We start from the raw sequence: 25336 nt of genomic DNA, 5'->3' as shown, positions 1-25336 counted from the left end.
ATACAAAAGTTAACTTTGGGACCAGGAAAGCCTAGTTATGTATTCAGGAAAAGTCAAGAAAAATCTGGATTTGCATTCAGCAAAAGTTAGCTAGTTTTATATCCAGGAAAACTGATTTTGGTATCCAGGAAATATTTGTTTGGAATCCAGGAAATACTAGTTTTGTATTTACTCGGCAAATGAACGTAGACCTCAAGTTTACATTTTTAAATAGCTGGTGCATGTAAATATACCATTAGAAGGGTGTGTATAGGGAAACCTTTACAGTTGGTATAAAACGATAACGTTTGACTAAATTTCAATTCTGAATACCAACCCAAATATCTTAGGATATAAGAAGGGGTATATATTCCCTATCTAAGGATATAAGAGGGTTTATATATTCCTTATCCATTTATCTCAGAAAATAAGAAGGTTTATGTATTCCTTATCCATATATCTCAGAGTATAAGAGGGTTTATTTATTCACTATCCATATATCTCAGAATATAAGAAGGTTTATATATTCCTTATCCATTTATCTCAGAATACAAGAAGGTTTATATATTACCTATCCATATATCTCAGGATATAAGAAGGTTTATATATTCCCTATCCATATATCTCAGGATATAAGAAGGTTTATATATTCCTTATCCATTTATCTCAGAATACAAGAAGGTGTATATATTACCTATCCATACATCTCAGGATAAAAGCAGGTTTACATATTCCCTATCCATATATATCTCAGGATATAAGAAGGTTTATATATTCCATATCCATATATCTCAGGATATAAGAAGGTTTATATATTCCCTATCCATTTATCTCAGGATATAAGAGGGGGTATATATTCCTTATCCATTTATCTCAGAATACAAGAAGGTGTATATATTACCTATCTATATATCTCAGGATATAATTGCAGGTTTACATATTCCCTATCCATATATATCTCAGGATATAAGAAGGGGTATATATTTTCTATACATTTATCTCATGATATAAAAGGTTTATACATTCCCCATACATTTATCTCATGATATGAGAAGGTCTATACATTCCGTGTCCATATATCTCAGGATATTTTATTCAAAATTTAGAATTTTTATACGAATAGCTGTTAGTTAAAATACCTGAAAATAGTTAGTTTTAATTTTATTTTGTTCTGTTTGTCTTAAACTCTCTCAAATGTTTAACCCTTTGACTATGTCTCTGCTGAAAGCTATAAACCAGTGCACACTGAACATTCTTTCTTTTATTTTCAGTTTCTAAATTTTCCTTTATTAGGAAAGAAGAGCATATATGTCGGGCGGAAGATTGGCAAGCAATAAAGATTGGAGTGTGGGACTCGGTATTCGTCCTTGTAGATTGGAATTGAACCAGGGCAGAGCAAGGTGGGGAGTCTAGGGAGTCTCAACCCAACCCTCACTTTCCCACTCCGGATATATTAACCCGGGAAGATGATCTGAAGAGCGGGGAGGAGATGCGTCCGATACGGGCACATCTCTCAAGTCTCAGTTGCAATTCAGCCCTCGAGATGCGTAGTCGTGCACACGCGCTCTATAATAAACTATCTTTATAACCAAGGAGAGAACCATGGCGTTGGATTTAAGCGTTCGGGGACAAAATTGTGTTTATTCTGACACATTTTCACAATTTCATTCTAGACATGATTCCGAATCTTTAAAACAATCGATTCAAACTGAAGATTCAAACAATAACAATTCCTTGACAGCGATTAATCTCACAAAGCCGAAAGTTCAACATGATGAGAATGAGAATGATCTTCAGTTGTCCCCCCAGCAGATACAGCTGGACATTGCTGCTCTGAACCTGCTGTGTCTAGCTAGGTTACAAGAAACAGCTGCTGTTCTAACAGGAAGACGACCTCTTCCAGCTCATATGAATAGTTCCTCCTTCCCTCTAGTCACAAACTCAAACAGGAGAAATCATAAATGTGATGAACCTGGCTGTGATAAGGTGAGTTGACCGCTAATAAAACATTTAGTTATTTTTGGTACTTTTTGTACTTTTCAAACTTTAAAAAATCAATCTTATCATTTTCTTTTTTTCAGGTTTACACAAAGAGCTCTCATCTTAAAGCTCACAAGAGAACACATACTGGTGAGAAACCTTACTCCTGTAACTGGGACGGATGTGATTGGAAGTTTGCAAGATCTGATGAACTAACCAGACATCATAGAAAACATACTGGGATGAAACCGTTTAAATGTCATCTTTGTGAACGAACATTTGCAAGAAGTGATCACTTGTCCCTGCACATGAAAAGACATGTTTAACTGAGAGTAGTTAATAGTTGTTAATTAAAGGTTTATTGAAGATAAACCATCCTTTTAATCCTCGACCTCATACTGTGCAGTGCTCATCTGTATTCAGGGGACAGTGAGGAATTGAATGCAAAGGAGGGGTTTATTGGAGCTAAACACATCTCCAGGTCGCAATCAACACTGAATACACTCATCCACGATCCAACCTTAGTTCAACCTTCCATGGGTTCAACCTTAACTGCAACCTTCTCTGGAATCAATCTTTGTATTTTGTTCCAACCTTCTATTGATCCATTCTTAGTTTAAAGTTTCTCTTGATCTAGCTTTAGTTCCAACCTGCCCTGGATCATACCTTAGTTCAAGCCTTATCTGGATCCAACACTACTTTAAAGTTTCTCATGATCCAGCCTTAGTTCAAACCTTCTCTGGATCAAACCTTAGTTCAAGCCTTATTTGGATCCAACCTTAGTTTAAAGTTTCTCATAATCCAGGCTTAGTTCAAACCTTCTCTGGATCAAACCTTAGTTCAAGCCTTATTTGGATCCAACCTTAGTTTAAAGTTTCTCATGATCCAGCCTTAGTTCAAACCTTCTCTGGATCCAACCTTCTCTGGGTCTATTCTTAGTTCAACCAAGTACTTACACCTTCTCCTACTTCAATCTTCTTCTGGTCCAAACTTCTCCAGCTCACACTGTCTCCAGTTCCAACACTCCGATCTTCTCCAATTTTAATTTTCTCCAGCTCCAACCTTCTCCAGTACTGAACTTTTCCAACCATGCTCCATCATCCAAAAATATCCAGTTCTAACCATCTTTCCGATCAAAACCCCTCAAACATTAAACCTTTTCCAACCTTCTCCAGAATACTCAACCTATACCTTAGACAATCAGATCCTCCTCCCTCAGCTCTGTATGGTTTGGTATACTTAGATATGAGTTTACCTATCTGGCAATATTTATAATCAGATCCTCCTCCCTCAGCTCTGTATGGTTTGGTATACTTAGATATGAGTCTACCTATCTGGCAATATTTATAATAATTTGTTACATTACGATATAATTTATAAATAAATTTATTCATTAAGTTTAATTTTTCCTGAAAATATTGAACATTTCAAAATTAGTTTTTAAATGATGCACAACATTTTGTTCTGGACGACTGATAATGAAGTTTACAGTGCGTAATATCAGGGGTTATTAGTTTATAGAAAACTCCGGGTTAAGTTACTCCGGGAGTAAATAATGTAGGTTCAAGTATGGTAGATGGATAAAAAGTTTAGATTGTTTATGACGTGTAAGTAGTTTTTGTTAATATCAGTATATTCATAGGTTAAGGTGTATCTTCTTAGCTACATATGCTTAGGCTTTTAGGTAAATTGATTTAGGCAGATTTTATTAGGAAGTTTAAAAGGTTTAGATAGTTAAAGAGTTTTTTGTAAGTGAAGGAAGAGAAGACAATGCAGGAAGAATGAGGATGAAACTTGTATTGAAGAATTAAAGAATTGAAGAATTGTATATATACTATACAGGCCTGCAGGAATGATGATGACTTCCAGACAAAAAGTATTTGTATGCTTTGGTTCCTGACCGTAATATCAGGACTGTTTAGACAGGCGATACTTTAAACACGTCCTTATACATATACACACCCTTACCCTATGTATACACCCCCACCCTTACCCCTATACATTCATACACCCCCTTACCCCTGTACATACACACCCTTACCTATATACATACACAGTACACACCCTTACCCCTGTACATACACACCCTTACCCCTGTAACATCCTTACCCCTGTACATACACACCTTTACCCCTGTACATAAACATCCTTACCCCTGTACATACACACCCTTACCCCTGTACATACACACCCTTACCCTACTTCGTACAGTGCCAAAGTTGTGGACCAACTCTAGAAGACTTAAGTATTGAGATAAAAATGCAGAATCAAGATGAAACGCTTGAATTGAAATCTGGTCACGTCTATACATATACTCCTGGGGTATATTATAGGAGCTAGGGATATGATGGATAGTTTATCCATTCATATCATTCATCCAAGATTAATCTACTGTATATTATGTGTATTCAAGAGAATAATGGGGGTTTGAACATTTTTAGGATATTGTGAAATGTGTATATTTCAAGATTTATGTTAGTTGGTTTTAAGAAAAGAAGAATCTGCCTGTGTATATCGTGTGACCTAATCCCGTGAACCTGATCCCGTCAACCTTTTCTGGGTTGGGTTAGGACGAAGAATATATCTTCTCAGATCTGGGTTGGGTTAGGACGGAGAATATATCTTCTAAAATCTTAGTTGGGTTAGACACAAAATGCATCTCAGATATGGGTTGGGCAGAGAATAGATCATCTCAGTTCTGGGTTGGGCTAAGTCATCTCAGTTCTGGTTGGACTAGATCATCTCAGTTCTGGGTTTGGCTAGATCATCTCAGTTCTGGGTTGGGTTAGATCATCTCAGTTCTGGGTTGAGTTAGGACAAAGAATAGATCATCTCGGTTCAGGGTTGGGTTATGAGGAAGAAAAGAACTTTTCAGGTTTAGGTTGGGTTAGGACGGAGAGTAGAACTTCTCAGGTTTAGGTTGGGTTAGGGCGGAGAATAGAACTTCTCAGGTTAAGGTTGGGTTAGGACGGAGAATAGAACTTCTCAGGTTTAGGTTGGGTTAGGGCGGAGAATAGAACTTCTCAGGTTTAGGTTGGGTTAGGACGGAGAATTGAACTTCTTAGGTTTAGGTTGGGTTAGGACGGAGAGTAGAACTTCTCAGGTTTAGGTTGGGTTAGGACGGAGAGTAGAACTTCTCAGGTTTAGGTTGGGTTAGGGCGGAGAATAGAACTACTCAGGTTTAGGTTGGGTTAGGACGGAGAATAGACCTTCTCAGGTTTAGGTTGGGTTAGGACGGAGAATAGAATTTCTCAGACCTTAGCAGGGTCTGAACGGAGAATAGACTTTCTCCGATCTGAAGAAGATTAGGACGGAGAATATATAAATAAATTGAGTCTTTACCACAAACTCTGATTTCTTAACTTTACATTTTTTGCAAACCAGTGTCTTATACCTTAGATATTTCAAATTAAGAATTCTATATTTGAAATATCAAAGTTTAAATCAGGTTGAAAATATATAAGAATTGGACAATTTAAACTTGTGAGAAATAATCAATTCCTTTAGTTAGTTGGGAAAAGGTCTGAGATGAGTAAGGTTTGAAAATTTTTCTTAGATCTTGATTTGGGAAGGACGGAATATAAATCTCCTCAATAAGATGAACTGAACCGAATCAGAGTTTAATTATTTAAAAGAAACACAGTGCTCGATTTTTTAAGGATAACAGAATTCATTGGAAAGATAAAAGTCTTCTGAGTTGTAGGATTTGGACTGTATATAGGGTTAAGACGGAACATTATATCTAATCTATCTATCTTTTTCGATTTTTTAGGGATAAACGAATTCATAGGAAAGATAAAAGTCTTCTGAGTTGTAGGATTAGGACCGTATATAGGGTTAAGACGGAACATTATATCTAAATAGTGAAATAGATATCCAGCATGTTTATGGTCTATCTAGTATTAATAATGTTAACCTTTTTCGCCCATTTCAAACCCATAAAAGACTCCACAGTTTTGGATAGTAAAAAATATTACTTTTAGAAATTGTTCGGATTCCTAATAAGCAAAAGTAATTCCACACTCCTGTATGCCGTGTCCATTAATGCGCCTGATCCAATCAGGGTTCAGCCATGTGTTTGTTGCCTATTCTGAACCAATAGAAATAGTTTGGTGGAAACATCTATCTTTCTATCTATCTCATTATCCAATTAGAGTTATGAATCCTTCAATCGGCGCTATCGGTAAATGGAAATATTTACTTCTACTGCATGAAACTAAAGTGCCCAGGTTCCACACAAAATTTAGGTCAAATCGGTTCAGCCGTTTTGACGTTTAATTAGATCAAACCATCCACACACTGTACACACACAAATGAGTAAATCACAGATATCGTCTTTTCAAGATTTGTTTGTTTGTTTTTAACCTTTGTGACAGAAACAATCTCAAGAACTGACGAGTGTCAATAGGGATGTTAACGTTTTCATTTTTCAGAAAAACGATCGTTTCGTTATGAAAACGACGACGAAAAATCGAAAACGAAACGATCGTTTTTAAATCGATCGTTTTTTGAAAACAATCGTATAAAAAACGGTTGCAAATCGTTTTAATAAAAATGATCGTTTTCAAAAACGATCGCTAATCGTTTTCTAAAATTTCAAAACGAGTGGGTCGTTTTTTCCGAAAACGAAACGATCGTTTTTGAAAACGAAACAAAAAACGATCGTTTAACGATCGTTTACAAAAACGATTAACAACCCTAGTGTCAACCCAGACCGAAATCTACTTTTTTACTTTACAGAGGTTTGGTCCATCACCATCACCGAATTTTAAATGGATGAAACTCGTTGGCGTAGAATTACAAGACAGAGAGAGCATATACCGACTGTCTCAAGGTTTTTGTGAACGAGTTTCATCCAAATCTTAAAAAGACGACATCTAGTGTCCTATCTGTTATTTTACTTAATCTATGGAGTAAATCAAGAATTATAAATAAAGGAATTAGAAAATTGATAAATTAAAAACACTTTTAAGGCCGAAATATGGTATTTAAGTGTATTGGTGTATTGGTGTTTCTTTAAAAAGTTCTTCAAGTTTACAATTTACCGCTTTCAGTTTAAAATGTCTATGGTTAGTTACGCTTTGACAGTTCGGTATCTAGTGTCTTGTCTCACCAACACAACTTATCCTGACCTATTTTACATAGATAACTAATCTATTCTAAAGCCTTTATCTAAGGCTGGGACGGAAAGATTATAAACTATCTGCAGTTCAAGAAATGTATTTTGACATGTCTCTTTCATATATATCAATGTATTTTGATATGCCTCTTTAATATATCAATATATTTTGATATGTCTCTTTAATATATTAAGATATTTTGATATGTATCTTTAATATTTCAATATATTTTGATATGTCTATTGAATATATCAATGTATTTTGATATTTCTCTTTAATATATCAATGTATTTTATATGTCTCTTTAATATATCAATTTATTTTGATATGTCTCTTTAATATATCAATATATTTTGATATGTCTCTTTAATATATCAATTATCTATCTATCTATCTATCTATCTAGTGTAAAAAGAGTTGGATCAGGGTTCCAATACCTGTCATTTACAAATAATGATGAGGGATGTTTTTATGAGGTATAATTTGATCTCTTACTAACTCCGGGGGGGTCCATGGACATGCTAACAGTTCAGAGAGACATTCGACAATCTGGACAAAATATTAAATGTTCTTTATTTTCATTATTTTTCTGTCGGCAATATTTATCAGGAAGTTTCTTAAGAGAGTTTCGATAAAATCATTCCTCTAAATATTTTTAATAAACATTTTTTGAAATTTTGCAAAGAAATATTTATTACATGGCGGAATATACAATGGAAAACAGAAAAACTGATAAAGACTTTCGTCGACGTTCTTCTGCTATAACTGAAGGATTTTGTGACTTAAAATTGTCAAAACTAAATTATTTCCAAAACCAACAACTTTTTAAAGTTCTATAATCACAAGTCTCTGAGGCCGTTCCTTCCATAAACTACATTGGTCGACAACTTGACGTCTCCTATATTGGTCGTCAAATGTACGGAGAAATATCTATCTATCAGATAAGAATTTAGCATGAGATATCTAGCGGTCACTTTCTATGGAGAGAACGGGCTCTGTAGAAATATCTTATAACTAAAGGACAAACAAAGACGACGCGAATTTTACTGTTTTCCGATTCTCAATATATATAAATTAATCTGAGCAAGAATTCTAAATGTAAATTCTAAAAATAAGGATTCAAATCATCAAAGAAATCATTGAAAGTGTTGAAAAACTTAATTAATTAGATGGAAAAGCCGCTGGCGAACTCTGGTGGCCAGTAATGGATTATTTCAGCTGAAAATGATCTTTAAACGCTAGTTACACCCGCGGCAAAAACTGGTCACTGTCAAAATCCAAACCAAATCAATCAATCAATTATTGCTGGATGATAAACGGTTTCTAATTCTAAAAATGTCTTATTCAAAAATTTTAGAAATATAATTTATAATTTTTGTATTGTTTAGCTAAAATAATTGATATATCTCGAAATATTTCCAAGGCTCTCTGTACGAGTTACAATAATATTGAATTACAAATTCATTGATCTTATAAAGCCATACTTTTCTAATACATATATCTTAGCTGATGACTTCTAAACGTTATGCATTTAATGTAGTTCATCGGACGGATACAAACTTCCAATCATAAATCCAATTATATGAACAAAAGATTGCTTTAAACAACTCAAAACCTTTTCCCTTTTAACGTCGCTTTGTTTTCGAATATATTTGGAAAAATCTCTGTCATTTATAAATATCAATCTCAGAGATTATATAGAGTAACGCTGTGAATCATTTCAGGGGCGTATTCAGGAATTTGTCCAAGGGGGGCTTAATTTTTTTCTTTCCAGGGGGGGCTCAGTATCCGTTGGGGCCTGAAAACCCTTTGAAATCAATAGATTACACTGGTCCAGGGAGGGCTTAGCCCCCATAGCCCCCCCCCTGAATACGCCTCTGAATCATTTATGTTTCTTTAAAATGAAGGGGTATTTTAAAATATTTTTCTCTCAGGGTTAAAGGGACTGTAAACATGACCCTCTATGCAAAGATGGCACAGCCCGATTCACAACGGTACCCTTGAAACTTTTATCTGATCAATAATGTGAAAGATATTGTCATTTTTTGTAGGTGTTTCTAGGTTAAAGTGCTTAATTCTGATAATTCTCTTAGGGTTTCCTGCAGTAGAAATGCGCATATTACTTTTGTAGAGAAATCACAATTAAAAAACGTCGGTTTTCAAAATTGTAAAACGTTGGTATCTAATTCATGCTTGATCGGACAAAGCTTTAAAAGATACAGTTTTGAAGAGAGCATTGGCATGCCTAGAGGGTCACTTGAAATTACGCAGTCCTTTTAATTAACACCTGTATTTATTGATAAAAGTATGTTTCCTAGGTAAAGTAATTTCAACGCGTTTAAATTAACTCTTAATTTATGTTTAGCAGTAAACATGTATTCCTTGTTTATATTTAATTACCAAGAAGACAATAAGCATACTCATTCTTAAACATAAATTCGATGCATACATGCATATGTATATAATAACTATTTGCACGCAATTGTACTTCAGTAAACTTTATCCCTTCCTCTCTCCTTCTCCTCCCCCCTCCACCTTCCTCTACCTCCTCCCCCCTTCACCTCCTCCCTCCAACTCCCCATCACACGTGTTTACACGTACATCGTGTATGGTATATAAATATATTTAAGGTATGACGTGTGACAATTTTTATGAAAATAAACATTACATGGACGAATAAAGATAAGAATTATATGAGACTTTCATGATCTTTACAGTTTACATGTTGTAGGCAGCTGCCAGATTCTTAGGAATATAATACATCGAGGAACAGAGTGGAGCAAACTTTATCCTTGGACACAAGAGTAGCCTGTATCCTTATATGCAGAAGTAGTCTCTATCTTTGTATACAGAAGTAGTCTGTATCCTTGTATACATGAGTAGTCTGTATCCTCATATGCAGAAGTAGTCTCTATCCTTATATACAGGAGTAGTCTGTATCCTCGTATACAGGAGTAATCTGTATCCTTGTATACAGAAGTAGTCTGTATCCTTGTATACAGGAGTAGTCTTTATCCTTTTATACAGGAGTAGTCTGTATCCTTGTATACAGGAGTAGTCTGTATCCTTTTATACTGGAGTAGTCTGTATCCTTGTATACAGGATGAGTAGTCTGTATCCTTTTATACAGGAGTAGCCTGTATCCTTGTATACAGGAGTAGTCTGAATCCTTGTATACAGAAGAACCCTGTATCCTTGTATAAAGTAGTAGTCTGTTTCCTTGTATACAGAAGTACTCTGTATCCTAGTAAACAGAAAGGAGTAGTCTGTATCCTTTCATACGGGAGTAGACTGTATTCTTATATACAGGATTAGTCTTTATCGTAGTAGACAGGATTAGTCTGTATCCTTGTATGCAGGAGTAGTATGTATACAAGGATACAGGAGTAGTATGTATCCTTGTATACAGACAGGAGTAGTCTTTTTCCTTGTATACAGGAGTAGTCTTTATCCTAGTATACAGGAATAGTCTGTATGCTGGTATACAGAAGTAGTCTGTATCCTTGTATACAGGAGTAGTCTGTATATGCTTGTATGCAAGGGGTAGTCTGTATCCTTGTATAAAAGAGTAGTCTCTATACTAAGTATACATGGATATATTCAGACTGTATACTATATCATATTCATGAATCCCGTGCCTATAGACTATAACCTGTATCAATAGCTACAGTTTCTGCAATCTTTATGGCCGACATTTTGAATTTTTTAGCAAAGCAAAAGTTACAGTATGGTTCTAACTCCTCCTCTCCGAAAACATTGGTTGTGTCTTTAGGTCCTAGAAGCATAGGGACGGATTCGTCTTCAGGCTTGGAGCACCGAGAGCATCGGAGACACTTCTTATGATATCGAACCCCGGAGAGAGCTACAGAATCATCCTCGGTCGTCTAAATATTCAAGTTTTATCTACCATTTAGATTATATATATATCTATAGATTATATACGAAACTAAATACATCTTGATAAAGAACTTATTGAACTCTTATCGCCATGTCAAATTGAGTCTCTCAGCTGTCGCCAGTTTAATTGACGTTTAGGTTTAAAAAATACTCTAAATCGTTTTGAGAAAAAGACATTTAATTTTGAAATATAATATTTTAACAACGTCCCATTAAAATTGAAATAAAGTTAAATATTTGATTTTAATATTTGTTATCAACAAATGCCGAAATAATCAAACAAATATTTTGCAAATTATGATTGTTCTAGAATGTGGTCTGTGAAAAAATATTGAAATATTAGAAAAATGTTTTATACTTTCTGCAATGCTCCTTATCATTTCCTGTTTTATTCTTGATCTGTTCCTGTTTTATTTCATGTTTTTTTTCTAATTTATTCTTGATCAGTTACTGTTTTATTTCATGATATTTTCCTGTTTAAGATCATAATATTTTCCTGTTTTAGCTTTCGATATATTCTTTATCTTTTCCTTTTATATAGTTCATGATCTTTTTCTGTTTTCTTCCTGATCATTTCCTGCAGTACTTCATAACATTTTCCTGATTTTTTCTGTTTTGTTCATGGTCTTTTCCTGTTTTAAGTTATGATTTGTTTAATTACAGAGTCAGGAGTATAGAGGAAGCAACTGGACATTTATTTATGAGATCATGATACATATATATGATTATTATATTACAGATACATTCTTTGCTTTGGGGCCCTATACTTAGGTATGTTTATAGCATTTATCATATTCACTGTATAGTGTACAGTGTGCAGTGCAGTACAGCTACAATCAAAACAATTGCTCACAACACAAATTTTCTAATACGTTAATGTTTTCACCCTAATGTGTAATGGTGTAAATCTTTGCAATTTATCTAGCAGATTCTATAGTCAGATGTAACAAATAGGAGTAGTAGTTGAACTGCGGTAGACTTAATTGAATCACTTTTCTTTAGGTTTTCCCGGTGCACGAGTGGACATGGTTGAACCGTCAGCATTTGGTTCAACTAATTCTCCTTTTTATTAAATCTAGTCCCAGGTTGCAAAGATAAAGGATGACAAAATCAGAGTTCAAAGAGTAATCAGTCCTCTTAAAAAGAATTAATCAGTATTATCTATCTAAATAACTATACACGGTTGATATGTCTAAATGATTTTTCCACCGGAAATATTCTAAATTCCTGGTGGGGAAATAAGATTATTTGAAAATATGTGAAAATATCTTAAAGATTTGAAATATCTAAAAAAGATTCCATTTTAATGAGATTTTTTTTATGAAAAATTGGACAAAAACGAGAATAAACCGGAGCAAAGAATTGAGTTTTCATTGTTGAGAAAAAAAAATGAGATGTTCATGTTTTCTCCTTTTCTAGTTTTCTAAAGATACACAAAGAAATCGGAACAGTGAGATTCCTTCGTCCTGACAATAACTGTGACCGTGCAATCGGAGCAACATCAAACTGATCCTTATCAAGGATAAATACTCAACCTACCATTGTACAACAGGACGGACATCCTCCTTCCTTTCTTGCTCTCTCCTCCATCTCCTTCCTTCTCCTCTCCTCCTCCGCCCTCCTCTTCTCCTCCTCCAGGGCTGTGTATATTCCTCCCACCGGGAGAACTTGCATCACAACCCGCTCCTCAATATTATTTTCCTAAAATAAGAAAATTTTATTCCGAAACCTGATCTTAAATATCATTTTTTTCCGCAATTAATTTCAAAGTAAAAATAGTGCAACTCAGTTTATATACAAAGACTCATATTCATTTGACTTTTTTGTTTGTTTGTATTCAATAAACGTCAACACGGCTGAACCAATCGGACCCGAAGGAGTTGAGTCTTCGTCACAAACTAGAATTTTCTTATCCCTATATCTTTGCAGCCTGATGGTGTATACCATTGATATTTCAAACTTAGATTATTTAATCTAATAGAAATCATATTTTAAAATATCTATGGTCATCAACATAGGGTTCCAAAGATAGAGAAATTAGAAAATCAGAGTTTGTGGCAAGACTCAATTCATTTTTCGTGGCAAATCAGTCCGGTTTATATATTTATTATTTTTTCAATTCGCAAATTTAAACAGTTATATCCTCGAAATATGAGTTACAAAAAAAATGGCAGCTTGAAGTGCATTGGTGAACAGCTAAAATTCTTAAAAATTTTGTAAAATATATTTGATTTTTTTTAATATCAGACTATGCAGATTAAAATTCCTAACATTTTTCATGATTCATCTGAAAAATCAGTCTAGTATTGATCACTTATGAGTTATTTATGTAAATCAATAAAATTATTAGACTATAATGATTTTCCTAATTCCTAACTGCACTTCTTAATTTTCCTAATTCCTAACTGCACTTCTTAATTTTCCTTGAAAACATCATTTTAAAGAATTTTCCTAACTTTTAATATATTGTTGATACTCTTCGATATATCACATAAAACTCTAATTTTCTCTAATAATTCTTATATCTTTGCAGCCTGATGCTGAATACCTTTTATATTGTAAACTGCAAATTCCACTACGTCAAATCATCCAATAAGTTTGAAAAGGAATTGAGTTTTTGCCACACACTTTGATTTTTTAATCCCAATATCTTTGCAACCCAATGTGGTTGACCATAGATATTTCAAACTATTAATTCTGTTATATCAAATAATCTAAGTTTAAAATATCAAAGGTTTGCACCATCAGGTTGCAAATATACATGAATTAGAACATATGAGTTTGTGACAAAGACGAAGTTTCTTTAAAGGTTTGTACCATCAGGTAGCAAAGATTTAGGGATAATTAGCATTAAAGCAGGGTAATCATTTCTTTTGATTGTTATTTAGTGTAGATATGTCTTAAAGTAGCATAGAACTTCAGCAATATTTTAGTAATATTAGTACTCTGTTATCTCTATATATATAGATTTTACTTGTCTGTCATGTCTGTCAGTTTGTATTTAAAAACTTCAAAACGGATGAGCTAAAAAAAAAGGTTGAAAAAAAGATAGCGCCCTAAACTTTTCTAAAATTTTTGTCCATTAATATCCTGATACATTGTTATTTTGTACCTGTGGCATGAACATGTTTGTATAACAAAGATTACAATACAGTTTCCCTGCATGCTCATTCAGTGTAGACGCAGAGAGACGTTTACTGCAGTGAACGCATTTGACGCATTGTTTGTGATGAGGACGTCTGTCCGACGCCATGTACGCCTCCGCTGGGAACACCGACCTAGAGCAGGTTGGACAGATGGGAGAAGGGTTAGGGTTCGTCCAGGGCATGTTTGCTCCGTACTGACGAGATGGTAGGATTGAACTGTTTCGAAGATTGCGGGGGGTAACCCAGCTTTCTAGCAAAGCTGGCAAATCTCCCAGAAACCTCGGACAAATAATAATGAATTTTCTTGATTCTTGAAATTGCGCAATTAGCAATCCTATTTCGGGTCTTCAATAAAACTTCCTAAAAATTGTCATAAAAATATCTTTTTAGATTAGATAGTGAACTACAAAACGAAATAATTGTTTTGTATACTAGAATACGAGTTTTATTCTGTTTAATTTTGTTTCTTGTTACCAAGCAAAAGCTCGATACATTCTTTGCTTTGGGGCCCTATACTTAGGTATGTTTATAGCATTTATCATATTCACTGTATAGTGTACAGTGTGNTATGTTTACAGTCCAGATTGTGTACGAAATGAGGAAGGATGAGAAAGAGGAAGTTTGAATTGAACCGTGCTATATTGGAGAATATTACTTGCAGATCTGATTCTTCTCAACATCTGTCGTTTCTATGATCATGACACTTGTCCCTCAGATAAATATTTTGACCTGCAGACAATGGTTTGTGTGAGATTAGATTATAGGATTGTATAGTGTGTGGGTGCCACACACAACGTCACACAACGTTACACCCTGCCACGCTTACATCTTATCTGATCTTCATTCTTACCAGAAACTGGGAGAAATATCTTCAAGCTTTAGAAGAAAACTATTTCACTGATAACATGACAGAGCGGTTTGGGAGGGGGTTTAAGGGTAGGAATGCTGGGGGGAGGGGTATGGTAGTTTTTGCTAGGATTGAAAATGTGATGCTAGCGAAGGGTTAAATGGAGGAAGGGGGTGGTCTATGTTAGATAAATATAAACATGGCTGGATGGTTCAATATAAACAATGGAAAGTTGTGTGGTATTTAATTGGGATAGAAAGTCACATTACATAATAATAGAGAAAAAACTGAAATATTGTCAATATTTCCAGAATTTGTAATCACAAAGCTATTTGTTTGTTTGTAATAATAAAGGTCGAACAGTTTTCATAACTGTCACCAATCCTAAATAATTTGTCAATTATCCATGTGTGTAATAATACAGACATGTGAGAAGAATTGATGATTTCTCTCACATAGTTCCAAAATCTCTCAGGGATGACACTAAAGCTGATGATGGATACTTTCTGAACGTGTTTGAGAAAAATAAATGAGATTCTTTGCAATACAATTACTATAATTTCTATTATTGCTATTATTTCTTTTATTTCCTCAAAGATATTAATTATTATTTGTATTTTTCCTGAAAAAGTGTGAACATATATTTTGCACACGGTTCAAGGTTCTTGATTTTATTTTATCCCTGGGAAACATCATGTTTACACTCTACTGAACTAGGTCTAAAGTAGATAATTATACATTGTACTATAGTTTAAGGAAGACAACTGAGCTGAAAACTTTAGAATGATGGATATCGGGATTAATGCTTAATCCACTCTTCTTAATCTCCAGATTAAATATTGCTTGTTCTCCTCTCATTTTTAATCTCCAGATTGATTATCCGATCAGGATTAAGGATATCCCATTCAAAAGTTTTCAGCTCTGGACACATTTCATTTTACAGAATGACTTAAGGCAGAGTATATGTACACTATACATAAAGAAGAAAATATGGGAAACTGTACAAAGTAACGAATGGTTAAAGGCAGGTTTAAGGTATTGAACTGTACAGTGTAAAAATAATGATGGTAGTTATGGAACTTTGCAATGGTTATGTAGGAAACTGTACAGTGAACAGTCACAGTTTATGCAAGAGAACTTACAGTGTACAACTACAGAACATAATAAAGTACAGTGTACAATATGATTAAAAAGAGGGAACTTACACCTGACGAAAAACAGTACTAGTGTACAGAAAATGGTACAGAGTTGTGAAGGTTCAAAGTAGGGTACAGAGTTTTGAAGGTTCAAAGTAGGGTACAGAGTTGTGAAGGTTCAAAGTAGGGTACAGAGTTGTGAAGGTTCAAAGTAGGGTACATAATGATGCAAAGAAGAAACCTGTACATTGTAATATTGAAGGTGGATAAAAGGTTCTCAGGACTTTTCAACACAATAATATAATCTTGGTACAACCTATTAAAAATTATTTGATACTGAGTTCACCATGAAATATCCCCCCCATGAATTCCCCATGCAAATATCTCGGTGAGGTATTGAACGGTATAGGAACCAGGTGTGAGATAAACTAATTACTAGAACTCTTCCATGTGTGTAGAGTAGAAATATGTTTACAGAGAAGGTTACTGTTTCTAGTCCGGCCTGGAGCTAGGGGTATTCAATATCATTTCCACCTGAAGGTTCGATCTAATTCATGCTCCGGAGAAAGAAGGTTGCGCATCCCAGCGCCTCTCCCATCCCTGCGCGCGAGCTAGTGTCCTTGTATGGATGGAACTGAAGCAGGGCAGAGCAAGGCGGGGAGAACCCGACCCCGCTCCAACCTTACTTTCCCACACCAGGAAATACCGACATATGAAGATGATCTAGAGGCGGGTTGGGATGCGCTGAGAACAGTTGGCGGGGTGCGGTTATCCAGTTCAGTTTCATCAATCAATCCTGGAGCAACCAGGCAAACTTCATATGGATATGATTTCAAAGTAAAATAAAACAAAACATAAAAAATAAGATGGCGCTCGATCTGAGTATAAAGTCACACGGTTCTGAGAGCTCTGATGTAAATAAGATTCTTCGGGAACATTCTCGAATGGAAATTGAGGATAATAACAACAACTCCGTGTCTGCGATGAACCTGACGGTTCCTAAACTCCGGGACGAGGAGAACCAGGAGAAATATATGGTTTCATCTCCTCCGCAGTTGTCCCCCCAGCAGATACAGCTGGACATTGCTGCTTTAAACCTGCTGTGTCTAGCTAGGTTACAAGAAACAGCTGCTGTTCTAACAGGAAGACGACCTCTACCAGCTCATATGAATAATTCCTCCTTCCCTCTAGTCACAAACTCAAACAGGAGAAATCATAAATGTGATGAACCTGGCTGTGATAAGGTGAGATTCAGGGTTTAATAGTTTTTCATCTCGATTTAAAACCACTAAAGGTATGAAGTGTATGAAAGCAAGATTTCAAAATTATTTTGTTTCTTCGACTTTCTCCGTAGGAAGCAATTTAAAAGACAAATGAAAATCACAATGACAAAAACCTCATTTTGATCCTGAGCTGACGTTACTTTCAAATGTATAAAATTCAAATAACTAACAATATTATTTTTTGATCTGTAACAGAGAAAAAAATTCTTAAAACCTTCTCAAAGGGGTTGTTAACGTAATTTTGAAGTTAAACTTTGAAAAAGTCACTTGCCCAATTTACAACGAAACCCATGAGCTCTTTAGCTATATCTATGAAATATTGAAGTAGAAACCTCAATTTTTCTTTTTGCCAGAGATTATCCTGTCATTTGCCTAACCCACCTCTGCTGGAAAAGTCCGTTTGCCATTTTAACAGAAAATCCGCAATTTAAAATATCAATTTTATGACATCTATATATAAATTTGGCTTGTCTGTCTGTTTGTTTGTTTGTCTGTCTGTTTGTATCCAATAAACGTCAAAACGGCTGAACCGATCGGGCCCAAATTTTTTGTGGGACATCTAGGGACCCCAGGGAAGGTTTATGAAAAATCAAAATTTCAAATATTTGTCCCCATCAAAATTCAATCGTCATTAAATTTTTAAAAATTTTGAAAATCCACGAAATTTTTTGTGAAAATCCGCGAATTATTTTTGTTTTGCTTTACGATGTACACAAAGAGAACATGTTCACAATTAATTTAGAAGATGGGCGCGAAGCGCCCTCTAAGGCTAGTGATTTAAAACTTTGTAAATTTGGCATACAGAGTTATTTTAAATTACGTAGACGGACCCTATAAACTTTAACAAAATAATAGTCTTAAATAGAAATAAGAATTTCATCTAATTTCCCGATTTATCTGTTCTATATTTAATCTTTGATCTAGAAATAGAAACAGCATTGAAAATAGATAAAAACCAGTCACGCCCCATCCTCTCAATCTTCTAACATTTTCTAATCTGATCAATTTCTTATTTCAACACATTTAAATTTTATCCATCTTCTTTGTTTAATTATAAATTATGCTTGAAACTAATATACAGATAAAAAACTTTTTAAATTAATGAGAAAATAAAGAGTTTTTATTTAACAGGAATAATTATTTTTTACAACACAAAGAAATATATAATATATATATTAATCTAGAGACTATCAGATGGATTTTTATTTTGCGATCATGATCAGCAAACATTAAGAACTATAATTCGCAAATATCACTTTTTTATTTGAGAACCTATTGACAAAATGCAATACAGTTTTAAATTTTAATTGTTCTGAAAACCACCTTTGCCCACGCATTGGTTTAGCCTTTATACGTTAATCGGAGACAAAAGGAAAACATATACAATACAAATCAATGATTTAAGATATGATTCAAGGATTCATAATTCATTGCTATTGTTAGTATATTCATTTTTTATTCTTTTATAATTGTTGATTTCAACTAGTAATGAGCTAGCTTAATCTCTTACTTGAGTTTCTAGTTTGTGTCGAGATTTCCTTGCATGTCCCAAATATTCAAATTATATTGTGGAAAATAGAAAACGTTTGAAAAAAATCAGTTTTATTTCTTATTAAATATATTTCTAATTAAGAAAACAATAGCTGTACTGTTAACAGCAAACATTACGGTACTAAGGGGCTTCTTGTTAGATTGAAACTATATCAGTACATGATTATGTACCGTTTATATATAAGAACTAAGACTAGATTGAAACTATATCAGTACATGATTATGTACCGTGTATATCTAAGAGATAAGACTAGATTAAAACTATATCAGTACATGATTATGTACCGTGTATATCTAAGAACTAAGACTAGATTGAAACTATATCAGTACATGATTATGTACCGTGTATATCTAAGAACTAAGACTAGATTGAAACTAGATATTTTCCAATCAAATTGATTTGACTTTTGACCGGGGTAAGATCTTTGCCTTCATCTGATAAGAGGATAAATGCGCTAAAACCTCATTACATCCGGACTTTTTTACTGCTCATTTTTTGCTACTAAAATAAATCTAAAAGTTAGGTTGGGAGTAAACACCAATTTAGATTCTATTAACGTCGGTTGAATAGCGTCTTTTACCGTTTAACTATCAATCCATCGTGATATTGTCATGCAAACTAAGTAAGCCATATTAATTACATCAAATGGGAAATCTTTATAAAGCTTGATTTCATAATTTCTTTTTTTTCAGGTTTACACAAAGAGCTCTCATCTTAAAGCTCACAAGAGAACACATACTGGTGAGAAACCTTACTCCTGTAACTGGGACGGATGTGATTGGAAGTTTGCAAGATCTGATGAACTAACCAGACATCACAGAAAACATACTGGGATGAAACCGTTTAAATGTCATCTTTGTGAACGAACATTTGCAAGAAGTGATCACTTGTCCCTACACATGAAAAGACATGTTTGATTTTTTATTAATTGTACATTTTTATCTTTATATCCACTCAGCTTTAATATTTTTAGTCAAAATATATATAAAACAATGTTTATTAGCTTTATCTTCTATCTTATCATATTCTTTCAAATGCATCTTTCTCCTTTCTTATTTTATTACTTCCCAATATCTTTTTTAATAATATTCTTTTTAATTTAAACAATTTAACAACTTTTTCAACATCAAAAATAATTTTTATTTTTTATTATTGTTTTAAGGATTAATTTGATTTGAAAACTTAATAATCTAGTAAAAAAGGTTAAAGAATGAACACTACAAAATATTTTAAAGATCGAAAACGACCTTTTAACTGTCGTTTTCAGGGGGGACACAGTATCCTGTCCCTTTAATTTCTACATCCCTAGTTGACATATATATTTCCTGATATACTCACTGTACGTCCTTGTTGTCAAGTATGTCCCCTGGTATACTCACTGTACGGCCTTGTTATCAAGTATGTCCCCAGATATGCCCACTGTACGGCCTTGTTGTCAAGTATGTCCCCTGATATGCTCACTGTACGTCCTGCTTCTATTTCACTGAATTCCAAGAACTCTCAAGGATTGACCTTCATACATCTTCATTCTGCAAACAATAGCCCCCCCTCTATTTTTGTTTTGNGGGATTGTATTCACAACTTTAAAAATGGCTTACTCAAACTCCATGCAGAGAAACCTTTGTTCCTGAATAACTTTACATCTTTCACTTTTATTAATATCTGTCGGTGTTGCTCATTTAGTAACGAGGGAAATTGTATTTACTAAAATAAGGTTAAGTGAGACCCATTAACAGCTGTGGAATAGGAAGACGACTGTTTGACTCAAGTTATGTCATTTTACATAGTTCATTGAACATAAAGTTCAGTGAACGCAGAACCAGTTCGACTAATAAGTTGGGTTTCAAGCAACTGAGCTGAAACCTTTGGAATTTGATTATAATAATCAGGCATTGATCTTCATTTCCACAATTCTAAAGTTTTCTGCTCTGGTGAAACTATTTGCTTTATAAAAGCAACTATTTGCTTTATAATAGCATCAACTACTCATAGGGTTGCTTAAATAGCGAACTCCTATTTCTCAGTTTTATGGATCTCCGTTTAAGTATTAAAATACAGGAAATCAATGAGCCTTGCCAGCTTTGCAAAATCGACCAAACAACACCTTAAACGCATCTATAATACTAGGACGGAGAGGAATGCATGAGCTCAATATTTAGACGGAATAGATCAAATGGGGTTAAACCTTAGCTGGAAGAAGGATAAGAAAAGGTTGGGTTTAGATCAAGGCGTGTCTTGAAATATAAAAAGTTGAATGATTTGGCCGCAATCTACAATTTTATCACATCCGTGTATTGATATAAACTGTACACACATATAAACAGTTTTCGCTATACCAAGGTACTAATGAAAGGAAAGTTATTTTAGAGGTGTACGCATTTTTTGTACTGCGGTGTACTGTCTTTGGGCGGAAAAGATACTAGCCGAACACTTATGCATCTATTCTTGTATACAAATTCCGCCCAGAGAGAACTGGTTTCAATATGTACGCAGATTATACGCGACCGCAATTAACTTTCCTTGTATTAGTACCTTGCTTTATACAATGTACATGAACATTTGCATGTAAAGAAACAAAAACAGTTCATTTTATGTACACATTGTACACTGTACAGTAATTTGTGTTAATAAAACAAAAAGGATGATATTTTAAAGACGACCTGAAACTCGATTATAGCGATCTGACGGTTAATTCCGCCTGAAATCTTTTGTTGGTAAATATTTAATTTGGAAAGGAAAAAAATATTTGCAAAGCTGTAAGCAATCAGGAATATTTGCAAAGCTGTAAGCAATCAGGAATATTTGCAAAGCTATAAGCAATCAGGAATATTTGCAAAGCTGTAAGCAATCAGGAATAAATTCCGTTCAGTCATCTCTGAAGTCTCATCCTTTGTGAGCAACCCTGTACAGCGTACAGTGTACAATAATGTTGAACTGAAATAAGTCTATACGTACAGCTTAAGTATACAATTTACATTTACAATTAACAACTGAAACTTGAAACTGGAAAGTTTACAGTTTAAAGTTTAAAGTTTAAAGTGTAAAGTGTAAAGTGTAAAGTGCAACGTGTAACGTGTAACGTGTAACGTGTAACGTGTAAAGTGTAAAGTGTAAAGTGTAAAGTGTAAAGTGTAAAGTGTAAGGTGTAACGTGAAAAGCTTAAAGTTTAAAAATGTAAAGTGTAAAATGTAAAGTGTAACGTGTAAAGTGTAAAGTTGTCAATTACATTGTACATTGTGCATTACTGTACTCAGGAATAAATAAGCAAAATCTGTTTAATTAGCAGAAACAAACTTCTCATTAGTAAAATCTACTCAGGTTTAAATCATGTTTAGACGCTAATATATTCTCTCTTAATGGACCTAGCTCCATTGTTCCTCACTATTTAATGCCTGTAAATGCTTGTCGAAATTGGAAAGATTTCAAGTTTTTCTCTGTTCCTCGCGCAGTTTCAACGTAATAAGGGTAAAAATCTTGTTCCGCTGTATTGAAATATAAGCCTGGGTTCCCTTGTATCCTGGTTGTGCTCCGGGTTATAGGTTTAACTAGTGTTACGGAGGATAATCTCCAGGATACAGGAATCTGGGATAATTACCATGAGTTGGAGTTCCTCTGTATACAAATACAACCCGGATAATCCCGAACCTTATCATTCTTCTCCTCCTATCCCATCCCTTCCTCTTCTTATTACTGGAGTTTTCAATCCCATGTTCAAGGGTTCAAATACAGGTTCAAAGGATTACATTAAATAATTTTACAATCACGATTAATGTGTTCTCACGTTTACCTTTTTTTATTTATAAATTAGTACTATATATTGAATAAGTATTTAAAGCTCTTACAAAACCAAGTATTATATCAAGTATTATATCATGCATATTAAGATACAGTTTCTTTGAAACATGAGACATGAGGAAGATTTATACAACTCAAATAAAATCAGCTTCTATTCTCCTTCATATTTAAAACGTGTAGCATTTTAAAATTCATTTCTCTTTCAACAAAGATTAGAACTCAATTTTAATCATAAAATCAAATTATTCCGTTCACAATTGAATTGTTCATAATTTTTCTTCGCCTTTTTTGATCCTTTTCTCTTTTAACCTCTGTATTATAAAGGTGATGAAGTTAAATTATTTAACAATAAGAACAAGAAGATTGATGATATAGATAAGATATAGCTCTATGCTCTATACTTATCCTGGAAATTGATTTTCAGTCGCGTCACGGAGCAATTAGTCTTGAACCAGGTTCAATCTAATCCTTTCTAACTTCTCTCTCAACCCTGGAGAATTTCTCAAACTCACATCAATTCACATCAAATCTGTCTGCAGCAGGAAATAAATTGTTTTAATAATTTAAAACTTTTTCATCATCAGGCGTCAGAACTAATTTTCTAATGATTAACTGTCCCTTGACAGCGTTGCATGGTTTTATTCTAAAATAAGCCACAAATATTGTAGATTATCATAATTGTTTTTTAATCTTCTCTGTAATTAAACCTATTTACACTTTAACCACTTTAATAATCATATGGTTATTGTTTTACATATGAGATTGTGAAATTTGAAATTATCAATATCAGAAACTAAATCCGGAAACAAATTCATTGGAACACACCGACAGATAGAACCCTGAGCTGATTGAACCATCGTTTATATTGTATTGGACAAGAGGTTTAAACTCTAAGATTAAGCATCTCTATATGCTAATATTAGATGAACAAAGAACCAGGTTTGGCTCTGGATGAGTTTGTGCCAGGATTATTTGTCTCCTGTAAACCAGAACAAAGTTCTATCTAGTTCCCCGGGACAGGAAGGAAAGCGGAGAAAGCTTTATCCTCAGCCTAGTTCAGCTCCCATCCCTAGTCTGTACTGTATCCTGTATCCTGTATCCTGTATAGACAAATATGTTGTTCAAATATATCCTGCATAATCCGTGTATAATGTAGATGCAACACATTCAGAATGTGGGTATCCGGATCTGGTGCTCTTCCAGGACCCGGAGATAAACCCTGGATGAAAACCTGGTTCGGAACCAAAACGTGAAATTATGTGAACTCTGATGAAAACTTTATCCAGTTATACCTTCGTATTAATAAACTCGTGGAACCAAGACAGGACTAAGCTCCCTGCTGAGGAACATGCTCAGGGTTTGGAGTGTTAATTGTATCTTGCTTCTCCAGGGTTTGGTTTTAGCTCAGGATCTGCTGAACCTAGCTCACCCAGATATCTGTCCTTTGTCTGGTAGTCAACAGATAAACATCACGGATACATACCTCTCCTTGTACCTAGGTAAAGCTTGTCATACCAGTTAATTTCTTGACGATTATTTATTTGTTCATTTATCTTGATTATTGCAGGAAAGGAGTTGAGACTTTGCCACAAACTTTGATTTTTAAATACCTATATCTTTGGAACCCAATGTCGTAAACCTTAGATATTTCAAACTTATATTATTTGATCTAACAGAAGTCAAAGTTTGAAATGTAACAGGTCTACGACATTGGAATCCCGAGATATAGGGATTAGAAAATCAGAGTTGGTGGCAAAGACTCAATTCCTTTTACTCAGTTTCTAAATATGTGAATTTCTTTGTTGTTACAAAATTTTTGACACTTATCAGTCAAGACGGTTGAAGACAATTAACAGGATTAATTCATATTAAACTAAACATTTGCACTTTAAAGTGTTCTAATTATTATATCATTTAACCAAACAGCGTTTCTTCTTTGCATAATTACCAAGAATGAACATAGACCAACCAGTCATATCGATAATAAATAGAAATATGCTTCACAACATTTTCATTTTAAAGTGTCCATTTTGATTTTAAATTCATATTTTTATTATTTCAGATGGAAGAGAGGAGCAGACACTGCCAAGAAAGTGCACTATGCACCTCAGTGCGCCCTTGAACCACGGGCTCATGGTTTACATAGAGGATATGTATCTCAGGGGGGGAGGAGAGCAGGGTTGCGTGGATACAGTTCAGTTCGGAGTAGAGGATAAAATACCGTTCGTCACGTTTAAAAAGACGAAGAAACTGTGCGGAGCGTTGACAGATTGGACCTGGGACGTAGAGGACGGAGGATTAATAATTTGGCTGAATTTGGAGAAAAATCGTCCTCAATACCACAGGAACTTAATCAACTTAGTTTTATCTATTTGAAAGTATACCCAAAATACTCGCCTTCAACTCGAATTTTCAGATTTCTATAAATTTTGAACTTGAACTACTTCATGTAGGTTATTATCAAAACAAACAGGTGGCAAAAGAGCATGAGTGTAACTTCAGCTGTATTTACGTCCTTGGTGACATTTCAATTTTTAGTGCCAGACAATATATTCAATAGTGGCAGAACATTTAGATGCTTAAGTTTTCTTGTCTGTCTGT

General features: G+C 34.3%; 4 protein-coding genes across 4 annotated transcripts in view; 3 read left to right on the top strand and 1 right to left on the bottom strand.

The window, feature by feature from the left end:
- Positions 1 to 1202: 1202 nt before the first annotated feature.
- On the top strand, positions 1203 to 3362 carry LOC111698092 (Krueppel-like factor 3). The gene is made up of 2 exons (XM_023468334.1): positions 1203 to 1965; positions 2061 to 3362. Exons 1-2 carry the CDS (start codon positions 1582 to 1584, stop codon positions 2283 to 2285), a joined length of 609 nt encoding a protein of 202 aa, XP_023324102.1. The 5' UTR covers positions 1203 to 1581; the 3' UTR covers positions 2286 to 3362.
- Positions 3363 to 9686: 6324 nt separating this feature from the next.
- LOC111698091 (cysteine and glycine-rich protein 1) lies at positions 9687 to 14345 on the bottom strand. Its single transcript, XM_023468332.1, has 3 exons — positions 14089 to 14345; positions 12516 to 12677; positions 9687 to 10963 (listed from the first exon to the last, which is right to left on the bottom strand). Exons 1-3 carry the CDS (start codon positions 14302 to 14304, stop codon positions 10718 to 10720), a joined length of 624 nt encoding a protein of 207 aa, XP_023324100.1. The 5' UTR covers positions 14305 to 14345; the 3' UTR covers positions 9687 to 10717.
- Positions 14346 to 16747: 2402 nt separating this feature from the next.
- LOC111698093 (Krueppel-like factor 3) lies at positions 16748 to 19851 on the top strand (the record flags this gene model as incomplete). The annotated part of the gene is given in 2 exon segments (XM_023468335.1): positions 16748 to 17349; positions 19633 to 19851. Coding segments are annotated over 2 exon segments (597 nt in total), but the record flags the coding sequence as incomplete, so codon positions are not given.
- A 3641-nt stretch (positions 19852 to 23492) lies between these two features.
- LOC111698119 (uncharacterized) overlaps positions 23493 to 25336 on the top strand; it is a 7569-nt gene continuing 5725 nt past the window's right edge. Inside the window, exons 1-2 of the mRNA XM_023468368.1 lie at positions 23493 to 24234; positions 24798 to 25080. Of these exons, the coding sequence (XP_023324136.1) occupies positions 24084 to 24234; positions 24798 to 25080 (434 nt within the window). The 5' untranslated portion in view covers positions 23493 to 24083. The remainder of the gene's footprint in view (positions 24235 to 24797; positions 25081 to 25336) is intronic.

Source organism: Eurytemora carolleeae, unplaced genomic scaffold (genome assembly GCF_000591075.1).
Source record: "Eurytemora carolleeae unplaced genomic scaffold, Eaff_2.0 scaffold64, whole genome shotgun sequence".
Classification (NCBI taxonomy): Eukaryota; Metazoa; Arthropoda; class Copepoda; order Calanoida; family Temoridae; genus Eurytemora; species Eurytemora carolleeae.
The sequence above is the reverse complement of the archived record's forward strand: the minus strand, read 5'-3'. Positions and strand labels throughout refer to the sequence as shown.